The sequence below is a fragment of the Hyposmocoma kahamanoa genome, unplaced genomic scaffold (genome assembly GCF_003589595.1).
Source record: "Hyposmocoma kahamanoa isolate Upper Pololo Valley unplaced genomic scaffold, ASM358959v1 100021, whole genome shotgun sequence".
In the NCBI taxonomy this organism is placed as follows: Eukaryota; Metazoa; Arthropoda; class Insecta; order Lepidoptera; family Cosmopterigidae; genus Hyposmocoma; species Hyposmocoma kahamanoa.
In genome coordinates, this window is record NW_020653200.1 from 17,914,258 (window position 1) to 17,927,931 (window position 13,674).

The 13,674-nt window shown below is 36.7% G+C and overlaps 1 protein-coding gene across 3 annotated transcripts; it reads left to right on the forward strand.

Annotated features, from left to right (window-relative positions):
• Positions 1-43: 43 nt before the first annotated feature.
• LOC113226298 lies at positions 44-9,737 on the forward strand. Of its 3 annotated transcripts, XM_026458886.1 has the most exons (4): positions 44-827; positions 1,083-1,214; positions 7,494-7,592; positions 7,674-9,736. In XM_026458886.1, exons 1-4 carry the CDS (start codon positions 86-88, stop codon positions 9,359-9,361), a joined length of 2,661 nt encoding a protein of 886 aa, XP_026314671.1. In that variant the 5' UTR covers positions 44-85; the 3' UTR covers positions 9,362-9,736. The 3 variants fall into 3 exon arrangements, with proteins under 3 accessions (XP_026314671.1, XP_026314662.1, XP_026314678.1); XM_026458877.1 differs by having other exon boundaries at positions 7,494-9,737; XM_026458893.1 differs by lacking the exons at positions 7,494-7,592; positions 7,674-9,736 and adding an exon at positions 6,328-6,973.
• Positions 9,738-13,674: the final 3,937 nt, after the last annotated feature.

Below are 13,674 nucleotides of genomic sequence, written 5' to 3' on the forward strand. Positions count from 1 at the left end.
TTGTTTTATATATTTCAAAAATTATGATAAATCAATAGTGAAAAAAATATTTAAATCTAATTTCGCGCCCCATATACAACAAACGATGGCATGTCCAGCGATGCTACCCAACACCAGCGATGACGGGCTTTTCCTCCTGGAGGTATTAATAGATAAAATAAGATTCGCAAAAAACTTCAATTACGATCAAAAATACAAAATAAGTGTCGTAGTCCAATGTGTTTTCGTGGATCCTTTCGAAATAGGCGCCGACGAATCTGAATGCAATGCCTTTTGGACCGACGACGGCTCGCACGTGGTGGCCCTTAACATCGGAAAGTCTTGCTTATTTTCTCTTAAAGAATATGATATATTTACCGCCATGAGAAAATTTCCGATTAAAATAACTGTCTACATAACACTTCCGTCTGGGTTTCCACCACATAGATTCGTCGTAGGAGAAGCTACTATTGACATGACAAAAGAATTTGTTCAAACGAGGAACAAACACAAAGAAGACCCCAACAATGTCAGTTACCAAGCTTTGAAAGATTCTTTTTGTATAGTTGGAGCAGAAGGTGTAGAGGCTGGTGAAGTATCAATGTTTCTGCGGATATCTTGCTTCGGTAAATTGATTGTCACTCGGTTTCAAGGATTCGCGTGTCCTCCGCCATCAAATCCTGGTAGTCGCGTTTCTCGCGATTGTGCCGCACTTGGCACTTGTACATCCAGAGATTTACAGATTTATCAGATAACTGAGACGGCCCCAAGTCCGCAACAAGGAAATAGATTGAAAGGTCAACCGTGTACAACAGAAGGACATGCCCCAGGTGGAATATGCCCTCCAGGTAAAATGATAATTTAATGCAATACGCAGTTATTATTATGTTATTTAATTAGGTATGAAACTCAGAGACGAGCATGAATGGAAGTAGTTTCAATAGAAAGGCAAATCGAATCGTCTAGATGAAAAAGCAATTGAACAATACTCGATTTCCAAGAAATATTTAGTTGTAAATAGTTTTTACAATAACATAAAAAATTAGTGTTTACATTAACTAAAGATTTTTTTTAAAGTTAATGATATTTGCACACGTCTGCAGCTCGAGATCCCTACAACAGTAAGCCATGCGAAGAACCTGATGACCCTTGTTACTGCACGGGCCCTAAGAAACCACAAAAAACAAAATTAGCTTGTCGGAACACTGATCCATACTGTTTACATATACCGAAAGGTGAGAATCAATGCTCTGTAGTACCATTGAATCAAAATCTTTTTGATAATGCATTTTGATCCATTGGACGACCGTACTGGTCGAAAAACTTTGGTACTTACATTTAATTTTAAGCTTTACACCAACCTTATTCCAAATTGTATATATCCGTATACGCAACGTTTTTATAGGATTTGTATACATGTCTATAGGTGAATTGGCAACGTTTAATTTAATTCAATTTGATCCATGACTATATTATCGCTTAATACCGTGACATAGAAAACCAGTTAAGTGCGAGTCGGACATGCTCACAAGGAGTTACCAGATCTAATCGCTTACAAACCCATTTCTATTATTTTTCTCAATAAAAGTATCTAACAAGAATTACCTCACGACTTCTTATTAATATTTGAGGATTATCGCTTTTCATAAGTAGACTATCGCCACACAGCTCCCAAGCAAAAGTCAACAATACAAATAATGTGTTCTAAAATATTTTCTCCGTGTAAACTTCCAACAACATTTAAAGTTTAACATTTTAATTATAGTTCATAAAATTATACACAAAGCGGCAAATTTCAATTGCATCCATGCTAACCATAAAATTACCGAGTGCCCAAACATGTCCACTCCCCGACACACACACACCACTGCCGATGCTTCGCTCCGCTACCGTAGTTTCAAAATTGTACTGTGTATGTCGTTTCCCTTTCATCTCCACAATAAATTCTGCTCTCGTGGCTGAACAATACATATAGTTGACTTCTAGCTTGAACCGTTTGTTGAAGATTGACAAATGCCGACGAAGAATTGTAAAAATCATTCTTTATGTTTGATTATCATTTCAATTACCCTGACAATCTCAGTTGGTATTAAGTAGGACTTGATGGGTCTCTTTCTTTAGATGTAAAATACAAATAATAAAAAACCTAATTATGAATAAAATAAATATTTTCCTTGTAAATTCCGATAAAATGATTACATCGGCATATGTACTAAAACTATTATGAGAGCTTTGTATAACGTGGGCAATGTGTTAGTTAGTTAGATTAGTTAGATTAGCATTTGTTTGAAGAATGGTTGTTTAGTAGTTAGGGTATATTGTTCCTTAATAGTTTTATGAATAGGGAAAACGCGGCTATCATTATTGAAGCACAGCAAGCGAAACTTATTGGCGTCCAGTCAAACTGTACAATCTACGAACTGGATTACAAGGCTGATAATCAACCGATATGCATGAAATCGAAGTTTGTTATCGACACCTGTCATTTTTTTCTCTGGCACGACGTCATCGAGTATATAACCAGAAATAGAGACGAAATAAGGGCCATACATTCCTAGTCATCACATCAGTGGATAAATCAATTATAAATATCAACTCTCGTTTACACAGAAGTAGTACAGCGCCAACAACTGATCTGTGTGTTCGTTTCCGTATATTCCAAAAATATTCTGTACTTATTGTAATAAAGATCTAACAATGGCGTGCTGTTCTATTCGGTGGTGTGGAAAAAACAGCAAAACATCTAATTACAAAACAAACTGAATCACATTTCTTCGTTAATTAAATATTAAATATGTAATTTTTCAATTTACGTCCATTATAGCATAGCTCAAGTTAAACTGGTCGTTTTGAAGTACATCAATTGACGACACCCATCAATTGTTTCTAATCATTTAAGCGTCTTGCTGCCACCTAATGCAACTCCCATTACGTCTTCTCATTCTATTATGTTGCACTGCAAAACTCATTATGTGTCGATATTTGCAAGTATAATTATTACCGTATGATAATTTTTTTAAACAATCGGTAAAACGTAAAAAAATAAATATATATTTTTATTAACCGACTTCAAAAAAAGTTGGAGGTTCTCAATTCGACTGTTTTTTTTTATATGTATGTTACGCGATAACTCCGGTATTTGTGCACCGATTTTCATGATTCTTTTTTTGTCGTAAAGAGGGTACCTCCATAGTTGTCCCATTTAATTTTGAAGAAAATCATCCACCTCTAAGAGAGGCTGTTTACGCATGAAGAGTCATTTTTATAAATAGCGCTAAATTTTATTTTAAGGAGCAATTATTTCAATGGTTGATTTTGCCATTCTCTAATTCAAGGCGTTTTTCTCTCAATATACTTTGAGTAGTGAGAACCGATTTTTATTATCTCCTGTGTAAAGTTCCGTATAGTGGCGAACTAAGGGATGAAATCGGGTTGGCGCACTTTCCGGTAACCGATTTCAAAAAAACATGTCATTCCAAGTACGTTGGAGGTCGGTTTTATAGGTATCTAGTTTGTACATACTAAATGTCGTTTGACCTTTAAACGATTGTTTAACTAAACATGGCAGTTTTTCCCTTATTCCTCACCTGGCTCAAATCCAAGTTAGTTATTTTTATTTCTACTTCATTGCATAATAAAACGAATTAAAAAAAAAATTTAAAAACACAGCTGCCCCTGTGCTCTTACGAAGTAAACTAAAAATTTATTTTATTTTTATTTATATATATTTTTTTGGTTGCGGTCAGTACAAAATGGTGTGTTTTGCCTTTTTTTGGTACCCAATGCCATGCTCACTTGGAATGGCTATGGATTGTAACAATGCTACAATTCGAAATCGGTTAAAACATTCAGAAGTTACAGAGGAATCAGTAAACGATATTTCCTTACAATATATTCACCATGAAAACATTACGCTCCTTTGTTTGATCAGTCGTCTAAAAAAACAGGTAATGGTTATTTACAATGCCATATTTTATATACATATCTCATCAATATATCATATCAATTTCTTACTTTTAGCGATATTTATAACAATAAAACAAAAAAACTGGTTCACATACCGTGTTCTGCTTTTAAACAAAAATCAAATAGAAAAAAGTTACCGTAATGTAAAACCTCTTACAAAATGAAAAAAATACAATATGAAAGTGGTTGTTATTATTATTATTTTAACTAAAGTAACCTTTGTTAGTATCAGTCATCCCATCACACAGTCGGTACCTACAATGAGAATTAAAATACAAAACCATTGTAGGTACCGACTGTGTGATGAAATGGCTGATACCGACAAAGGTTACATTAGTTAAAAAATAAGTTTTTTTTGTTTTTGTTGCTACAAAATTTATGAAGACGTTTCTATTTATTTGGTACACGTATGTTATGTAAAGTGATCTATCCCTTATTGTGAAGTTTTGGTTCAGGAGGCGTCCAGTCAAAATCGGGAATTGTTAATTGTCTGTAGCATAAGTATCAGCGGGAGTGTCAACGAAATTTTCATTATCAAACATTGAGGGCTATTTTGACCAGATCTCTGAGAATTCTTTACCAATTTATTGTTCTCATCTAGCTGTGCAGACAGCCCCCATATATTTCTACATACATAAGTTTTGTTTATAGCTACCCTCCACATCAACCTCTTGGTTATAAGGGAAGGGCACTATAACCTGTGCGGGCTTGCTCCTTAGAGGACCTTCTCAGTTAGGTCTTGGCCCCAGATCAGCCCGTTTGTATGGACTTCATCCGGTTCCCAAAAGGCTAGTGCCTTGGGTGAGCTGCCCCGGTTACACGTACAGCACCCTCTGGAAAATACTTCCAGATAGGTACCAAAGCTGTAGGCACGCTCACTTTAACGGTTGCCACCGTTAAGCCGTCGACTTTAAGTCACGCCGAAGCGTCTCTGCAGTTCCCATAAACATACGCATCTGGAGGGATCGAAGGATGTCTAGCTTATCCTTTAATATCTCTCCGGGCTAGATGCTGGTCGTAGCGTCTTGCGACATTGTCCGGACATAGCTTCCGACTTAAAGTGCAACTCACGTGACCCGCGCATCTCTTCGCCTTAGGCCCTCGTCTAGACCGCTACTAAAACGCGATAGCTGCGTGCAGGACAAACGCCCCGGCCGCATGTTACGGGGGCAGACGAACGTGTTCATCCCTGCAGCTAACCACAAACCCCGGCGAGTCCATACCTAAGTCCGGATCCACCAGAGATGCCCGTGAAGGCATATCACTGGCGGAGGGCTTGGCCCGCCTGCCCGCGTACCCTGGTTTTACCGAGGAACCTGTAGTCTCTCCGGAACTCCCTATCTGTCGGGTCAATAGGTAGAAACAGCACTCGCTGTGCAAACAGTCTAACATCACTCGAATGGGAACCTAATTTGTAGCTTTGACATGGAGATGTTTGCCGAGTTGATTCATGGCCAATTTGTAACAAGCTATTCGATATATTGTTAACAGAACCCACTGATGGGATTGGCACAGGAACTTTTTCATATTTAAACGGATTTTTTTTTCTTTATTTTGTGTAAGGGTATCGAGACTATCTAACCTCAACTCGGGGATTTCGCCGACCTTAACAATAAAATGCTTCGTGGTAGATAGCGGTCGTACATCAAATACTTTTAAAGAACTCAGTGCCTATGGCGAATTTCGTAGACACAATTTTATGGGTCGATAGAGCTCCAACAATTATATAGGATACCGTTAAAAACACAAAATCGTAAAAAATGGAGTTAGTGTTATGCTTCTCAGGTACGGAATTGACATTTCGTCTCTATTTCTGGTTATATATGGGTTATATACTCGATACACGACGTGTACGAATAAATACTACAAACAAGCTATCCTAATAATTTTCTTTAAACAATGAGTTTTTATTTTCTGAGCTTGCGATGACGAGCGATAACGACAAAAAAACAAGGGAAACGACCATTAAACGTTTTTGTCCTTCTTCCCATAATGTGAGTAATGAGTGCAAGTAAAGCGTATCCGGCGTTTCTTAACTTTACTACGCATTGACGCTACGACAGCGTACAGATTCATCTACATATCTACACGTGTATGACATCTACTATTCTTAAATAGCATATAAGGATAATTCTAATTTATACAAAAAGTAATTGGTAGGTTTAAGCGTTAATATAGTATAGTTCATATTTTTATAAGTTAACGTTGCCCATCCACACTTAAATAACATACTTTGTTCAAGTAAAAACTAAATCAGGCTTAAAATTTATGTAAGGATTAGATACATGGACAGATTTAGATATACTTGTTATTATATTTGGCCGATGGTAATATGAATACGAGCAACTTTAGGTATATGAGAAACAATTTGTTGATGGCCAGGTCGCAGTAAACAGTACGAAGAAATAGGCATGAACCTATCTGGCAACGAGTTAAAGATTAAGGTACCTGCCAGCGCAGCAATAATTAAGAAGATTAGTCAAACACATTGCGCTATACAAAAGCCATACGCCGGAAAAAAAAGTGAAGCGAAGAGTGATCCTTGCAAACCACCATGTGGGAAAAATCAAATAAGTCTGGCGTTACCCTCCGAGGCTATTTGCTGTCACGGCGCCCAATTGGCGGATACTCAATTTACATGTACTACTGAAGGGTGTACTTTAGCGTCTAAACATGGCCAGCAAGCACGCAGTGATCCGAAGTCAGACTTTCCTAATAAAGATGTTTTTGTATTAAAAGTAGCAAAAAATGCTTTACAAGGCGACAGAAAGTGTAAAATAGAATTAGAACTTGTTGCACCTAAAGCAGGTGAAAAAAGATTGCCTGTGCAGAAAATAAACAAGAGAATGCAATCTGATTCAGAATGTGAATGTTGTCCTGGAAGAAGACCTAGACTAAAACGACGTTGTGCTCGCCATTAGAATGATCTTGTTAACTTTGTCTAAAATGTCTATGTAGATTAATCTAATATCAATCAAATAGAGTATAGGATATGTTTATAACTTGTTATTTGATACCCTCAACGAATTGTACAGATTGCTGCCCGCCGGGAAACAAGGTCATATTCCAACTTCCGTCGGATAGCTGTGGAATGAATCACAAGCAACGAGCACACTTTAACTTCACATCTGATGGTGTAGGAGATGTTAGCCGAGAGGATTACACACAGCAACTGATGCCTACGACAGCCGAAGATTACTCAGGAGTCGTTTACGATTTACCTCCACAGGTCATAAAGATGCGCATTGGGAAGGCCGTAGAAATGCCGGGCCGAAAAACGAAATTAGAATATCAATTCATAACACCAGTGATAACCCACGAAAAAATAGTGCCGGTCAATGATACGCGAACAGCTCAATGCGTACCTTGCTGCGCTAACTGTTGCGCATCACCGTGTAGGCGTAAAAAATAATTTTGAATTGTGTTTTCAATGGAATAAATTTATTTTCCTTTCATTTTTTATTTTTTGTTATGTAGTATAATTTCTAATTATAGTCGTAGTTCTTTGTACTCAAAAACAAAAATAAAGTATCATAAACTGGTCGTAGGTAACCTGCCGAGTTTGCTGTTGTACCACGAGTTAACAGAAGAAAATACACAGGAAATTGGAAACACGAGTACGGAGACGATGCAACGGCATATAGACGGTATTCAAAGTTTATTTCAAGACAAATCGACAGTGAACGAGCTTCTAAGGATATGTAAAGACGATGAACAGTTTCTTCCAGAATTCTCACACGCAATACCGGATTGGAGTTCAAAAAAACAAGTTTTTTCAAATTCTCTGTTACTAAATCAGGAAGGTCGTGGTTCAAATACTACAAATATTTCGGGTAACGTGACAAATTTTTACAGTCACTTGAATGAACGTAAAAATTTAGCATTATTTAGCCAAAACGAGACTTGTGTTTACATGACCTTATGCACCGCTGACAACCATCGTAGAAACTCAGAAACACAAGCCACTGCTACAATTAATAAATGCCTCCAGGTCCACGGTGATACTTTGAAATCCATCACATTCATACCAAGTAACATGGGGGTAGACACTGGTTTTAATTATTGGAATTTTACCTCTGCCACTACAGAAAATTATAACTTAATGTCATTAGAACCGAGTTCTGTTGGTGATGACATACCTCTATATTTCCTGGGGCTGGGAAAGAAAAAACTAAAATTGAAGTCTAGTGTATCTACGGAATCAGAAGCAAAAACGCCTTGGCCACAAAAATCCGAGTTTAATACTCAAATGCACCGCAATAAACAAAAAGAGACAGATCGTCATCCACTGAACGTCTTTCTAAATCGATCAATCATTAATCAAAATCAATCAATTTATCAAAATCAAGCGACCGAAATGAGTGAAAATCCTTGTGTAAATCCTTTTAAAACCGAGATTTGGTGTCAAACTGGCAGTTGTAAACCACGAACGTGTACAGACTTGGTAGCAACTGTATCACACGTTAAAATAAAGCCACCAAAAGTTTGTTCAGTACACGACAAGGACCCATGTAACGTTTTCAAATCTTGCATAAACTATCCTCCCAATGACGATGATAAAGCACCAGTTATAGTTACAACAGGAGCAAATCCTCGCAGGGGAGTATTCGAGGTTGTTATACGCAGATTAAATGGAGCTCCCCTCGCTAAAAATGAGCTAACACTTGAATGGACTCCACCCTCAAGCAGACCATGCGGAGCTCCTTGTCCACTGCCATGCTTTTTTCCCAACACATGTCGCCCTACAAAATGTAAAACGATAGTTTGTCGCGCTCCACCCTGTAAGCCATTTAAGTGCTGTATGAAAATATGCAAACGACCATGCGGTCCAATACCACGACCGTGTGGTCTAAGACCGTGTGGTCCAGTGCCGTGTGGTTCAATGCCATGTGGCCCAATGCCTTGTGGTATAACTTGTCCTAAGAAATTCTATCCACCACCATGTCGGCCGAGCACACCACGGCTTTGTTTACCCGCATGTCAGTCAGCGCCACCACTGCTTTGTCCATCGCTGCCATGTCCATCACGGCCGTGTCCACCGCGGCCATGTCGATTACCTCAACCCTGCTTGTCACCATGTAGCTCACCCTGCTATGGTCGTCCGTGCCAAAGCTCGCCATGCTGTGAATATCTATGGCCCAGCATACCCTGCTTCAGACCGTGTCCAGTGGGCAAGTGCCGGAAATGGAAAAAAAATCGTAAACAAAAAATAAAAAAGCATCGCAAGCATATTTCACCTTGTCTGAACCGCGCAGAATATTGTCCAGTAGTAAGCTGTCGTAACATGTCGCCTGGATGCGGAACATGCGCCAGCTGTCTGCCGTGTTCCACAGCAAAATGCTGCAGCCCATGCAAATCCGTGAAATTCCCATTTAAGCCACGATGCTGCAGAAGCGAATGTGCCAACTGCTGTTAAGAATCTACCTTCAATGTCATAATCATCTCTCCATCTTTCGAATACAGAAGACATAAATGGTAAATTGGTTTTATTGAAAAACATGTATCCAGAGCTGTATCTACCTACCTAACGAATTTCGAACAGACTCGTACTCGTCCAATACGTTATAAATTGATCTCTGCGACAAATACCTAGCGAAACAGTGCGCCTTCCGGTGATACAGTAGGTACCATGCTTTTTTAATAAAAATGCTTTAGTTTTAAGGGTCGCCTCAAATTACCGCAGCTAGGCGACGACGCGACGACGCGACGCTGCGATATATTAAAACGAGCTATGCAACATTAAATGGCAATCAAGAAAGAAACGGCATACGAAGACATTTTCCCAAAGATATTTCCCTTTTTTTTTTTAAATTTCTGTTTTCATTTTTAGTTAGCAAGGATAAACTGCCGGATGCTAAATAATCACTGGATAATTATCAAAGAAAATGATAATTAATGATAAACCTCGATAATTTCGAACACTAGTATTTACCTTAATCGATAATCGCTAACTAATTATAATTATAATAATTACTATCGCGACATATCGAAAAAGGATAATGTGTCTTCACAAAGGGCGATTAACAACTAAAAGTTGTTTCCTTGAAAGAGAGACATAAGGCCATCTTCCTTATCTTTTACATAGTTAAAAGATGAAACAGTTTTATCTATCAGTGGCACTGCAACGCACGCTAGACCAGTAATAAAACAACTTGCCTTGAAATTTTATTATCTTCTACGGAAAAATTTGTCTCCAACATTTCAGAACAACTACCAACTGCTGAATCAACCTATAAACTACGCATCATTTCTAGGCATGGGTCACCAACCACAGGTGGTTAGTCCTAGCGCATGCGCACTGCATCAAAATATTATTCCTTTACCGTTTAAACAAGTGATACCATACCCGACACATACATATTAATACTTAGTTGCAAAATGGTGATCAAATTGTAATTAATGGCTGCAAAAATGGTGATCAAATTGTAATTAATGGCAGTGGAAGTATTAAATTTGCTAGCCTCGTAGAAAGTAACATCGTTAACGTCATACTAATGAAACTTTAAAATGATGTCGCCATTTCAAATGACTTCCTGTTCGAAAATCCTTATTCTTATAAAAATGTTTTACTTTTAAACAAGGATTTTGGATGTTCTTGTTTAATATTTAGGGAATGTCGGTTGTATATAATAATAATAACGCGCACACTCAACAAAGCCCCGCACTAGGGAAACCCTGTGTCGCGGGTGCCATGGACACACACATAGATAACCACAAATTACGCCCAAACTCACGAGAGAAATAAATGTAGCCATCAACAATAAAATCATGGAAGAAGTATGATGGTAATGTATTTTGCGTAATGGAAGTAAAGGAGCAACATACACAAAATTATTTAGCACATCTTAACAACACCCATAACAAAATGAAGTTCACTTGTGAAATTGAGAAAAATCGCGCGCTTGCATTTTTGGATGTATTGGTCAAAGTCCGACAAGACAGTTCACTTGGTCACTCTCTGTACAGAAAACCAACTCACGGGGATAAATATTTACATGCCACTTCACATCATCACCCAAAACACCTACATTCGGTCGTCAGGTCATTAACCAATAGAGCTTATGATCTTTGTGATGCACACAGGAACAGGAGCACGTTAAGACGGTTTTGCGACAGAAGGGATACGCAATAAAAACATGAACACCAATACAAAAAAGGAGTGACTCAATTGAAAGGGTTGATTCAACATAATCATTAAGTGAATAACCACGAAAGCCTTAAAATCTATATATTATCGATATTCTGTTATTAAAATAATTACTACGAGGTTTTTATTATTTCATTATTATTATTTTTATTTTTAAAGGTAACAGAATCGTTAGAAAAGAATAGTTAGAAATTATAGGAATGCCGAACATAAACGTTGGATCGAATACCATTTTCGTTTTTCATTCCGTTCATTTTGAAGAGTCAAATTTTAATATTTTTCAAATAGATCTTTGAATGGACCTAGATTGCAATAATAATGCAATTCCACAGTTACATGTATTAGTAAATAATTTTATATTTAATTTTGATTGAACAAGACTCATTACTAGGCATTATCTAGTAATGAGCTTAAAACAAAACTATCCAATCATCTCCGATTTTTCCCCACTGATAAATTTAACATACATACATACACTGTCATAGGCGGCCAATAATATATAGGAGCACCTGCAGTAACTTCTTTGTCATCCATACAGTTTCAAGGCACAACGAAAACTGACAGCGACTAATGTGTGGGCAGCTCGAGATTAAATTAGACTCATGTTTGTTTAAAACGAAGTTATTTAAGTGGTTAATTGAAAATATTTTTTTGACATAAGCGAAATATTTGACAGGACATGTAAAATTTTATCTTGATTTTAATAATTCTTGGCAAATTTAATTTGTAATTTATGATCATTTCTTGTGATATTTTTATTCTTGTGGTAGTTTAATGTATGATAATTTAAAATATGCCAAACACTGACATTGTGTCCACCATGTTTTAAGCAGGTAAACGCATTATTAATATTACATCTGATTTTATGATTATCGATAATATTACTACTATAATATAAGTCATTTAATTTATTTCAAAAATTAAAAGGGAGTGTTAAAGATTCACCTAAGTCAAAATCATTGATATTAATTAATTCTTTACCAGTGCATAAATACAAAACAGCTTGTGCTATTTGAAAAACCTTTTAAAAATTTCTTTCTTATATCAATCTTGAGATTGGAAATGTGTAGAGATCTCCAGATTTATATGAGAAAATTGTCTCTTTTTTTAATATGTAATATTTGAGCATTTATAAATGCAAAATAATAAATTCAAAATCTCATATGACATTCCCAGATATTCCCATATGACTTAAAACATCCCCAAATGGAATATTGATATACTTTAATCAAACGTTTTAATCACACCTTGACTACAGTAAACTATATAAATTACAAATAGTAAACTATATAGTAAACTATATAGTAAACTGTATAAAAAAACATGTTCAACATTCAAGCCATATATTTGCATGTCGATATTGACTTATAGATGATTATGGGACAACACTCCGCTATTTGTGGTGCACAATTTTGATATAGTAGCCATTGTTAATTGTAAGTCAATGATAGTAGCCACGTTTATTTCGTAGACAGAGTAGCTTCTTTACTTTTTTTTCCATCCTCTAAGGTGGATAGGGACTTAGAGGATGGAAAAAAAATCCATAGTCTAAGGGATAGGGAGCGCGTGCCACTGTCAGGGTTCTTTACTTGCGATTCTTGTGAAATTACATGAAAATATGAAACTAGAAGACGAGTTTGTTGTGGCAGACAGCTAAAATCTTCCAGTAGATGTATATTTGTTGATACTGTTGCAGTACATACGAGAAAATGACTTATAAAACATTGTAAATTCGCTGAGCCAAAATGTTGGTTTCATCTAGGGATTCGCGATTCCTACGTAGAATCCTCTATTGGATATATGCAATTAATAAGAGACAATGTAATTTGTAATAAAATAATAATATATTATAATGTACAAGGTATATATTACAGTATACACTTGTAATATACATAATAATGTTTGTATTAATACTACTGGCAATAAACGAATATAAATATAACATGTAATGAGCAAACAACACTTTTCTTCAAGATACTCAATTAGCCAGTATATATTTTTTGGTAGTTGTAAGTCTTATGATCATAATTAAATTGAACATAAGAACTGTCTTCCTGATAATTGCCTTTTGGGTGAGACAACATCAATTGAACTTTCAAATTCTGGAATGTCCGTTGTGCAACCAGCGATTGAAGGACATCAGGATCATCGGAAAAATGTTCTGCATCAAATTCTTCAAAGATCTTATTTTTATTGATTTTTTTTATAATAACGCACACACTCAACATAGCCCCGCACTAGGGAAACCCTGTGTCGCGGGTGCTATGGACACACACACAGACAACTACAAATTACACCCAAACTCAGGAAAGAAATAAATGTTGGCCGTACAAATATTTCTCGGCCCAGGAATCGAACCTGTGACCTCTGCATGGCTGTCCGGCAAGGTTACCGTTTGGCCACTGACGCAGTTACCCTTTTCTCTCTATCTTATTTGATTTTGATCCACATAAATAGGTTTTTTGGTCTTCTTCAATAAATGCTTGTTACTTCCAATACAGCCAGCTGCTGATTAGCTCTTTCTGGTTTTTTTGGACATATTTTGCAAACTTCTAATTACCGCAGCCAGCCAATTCTAATTG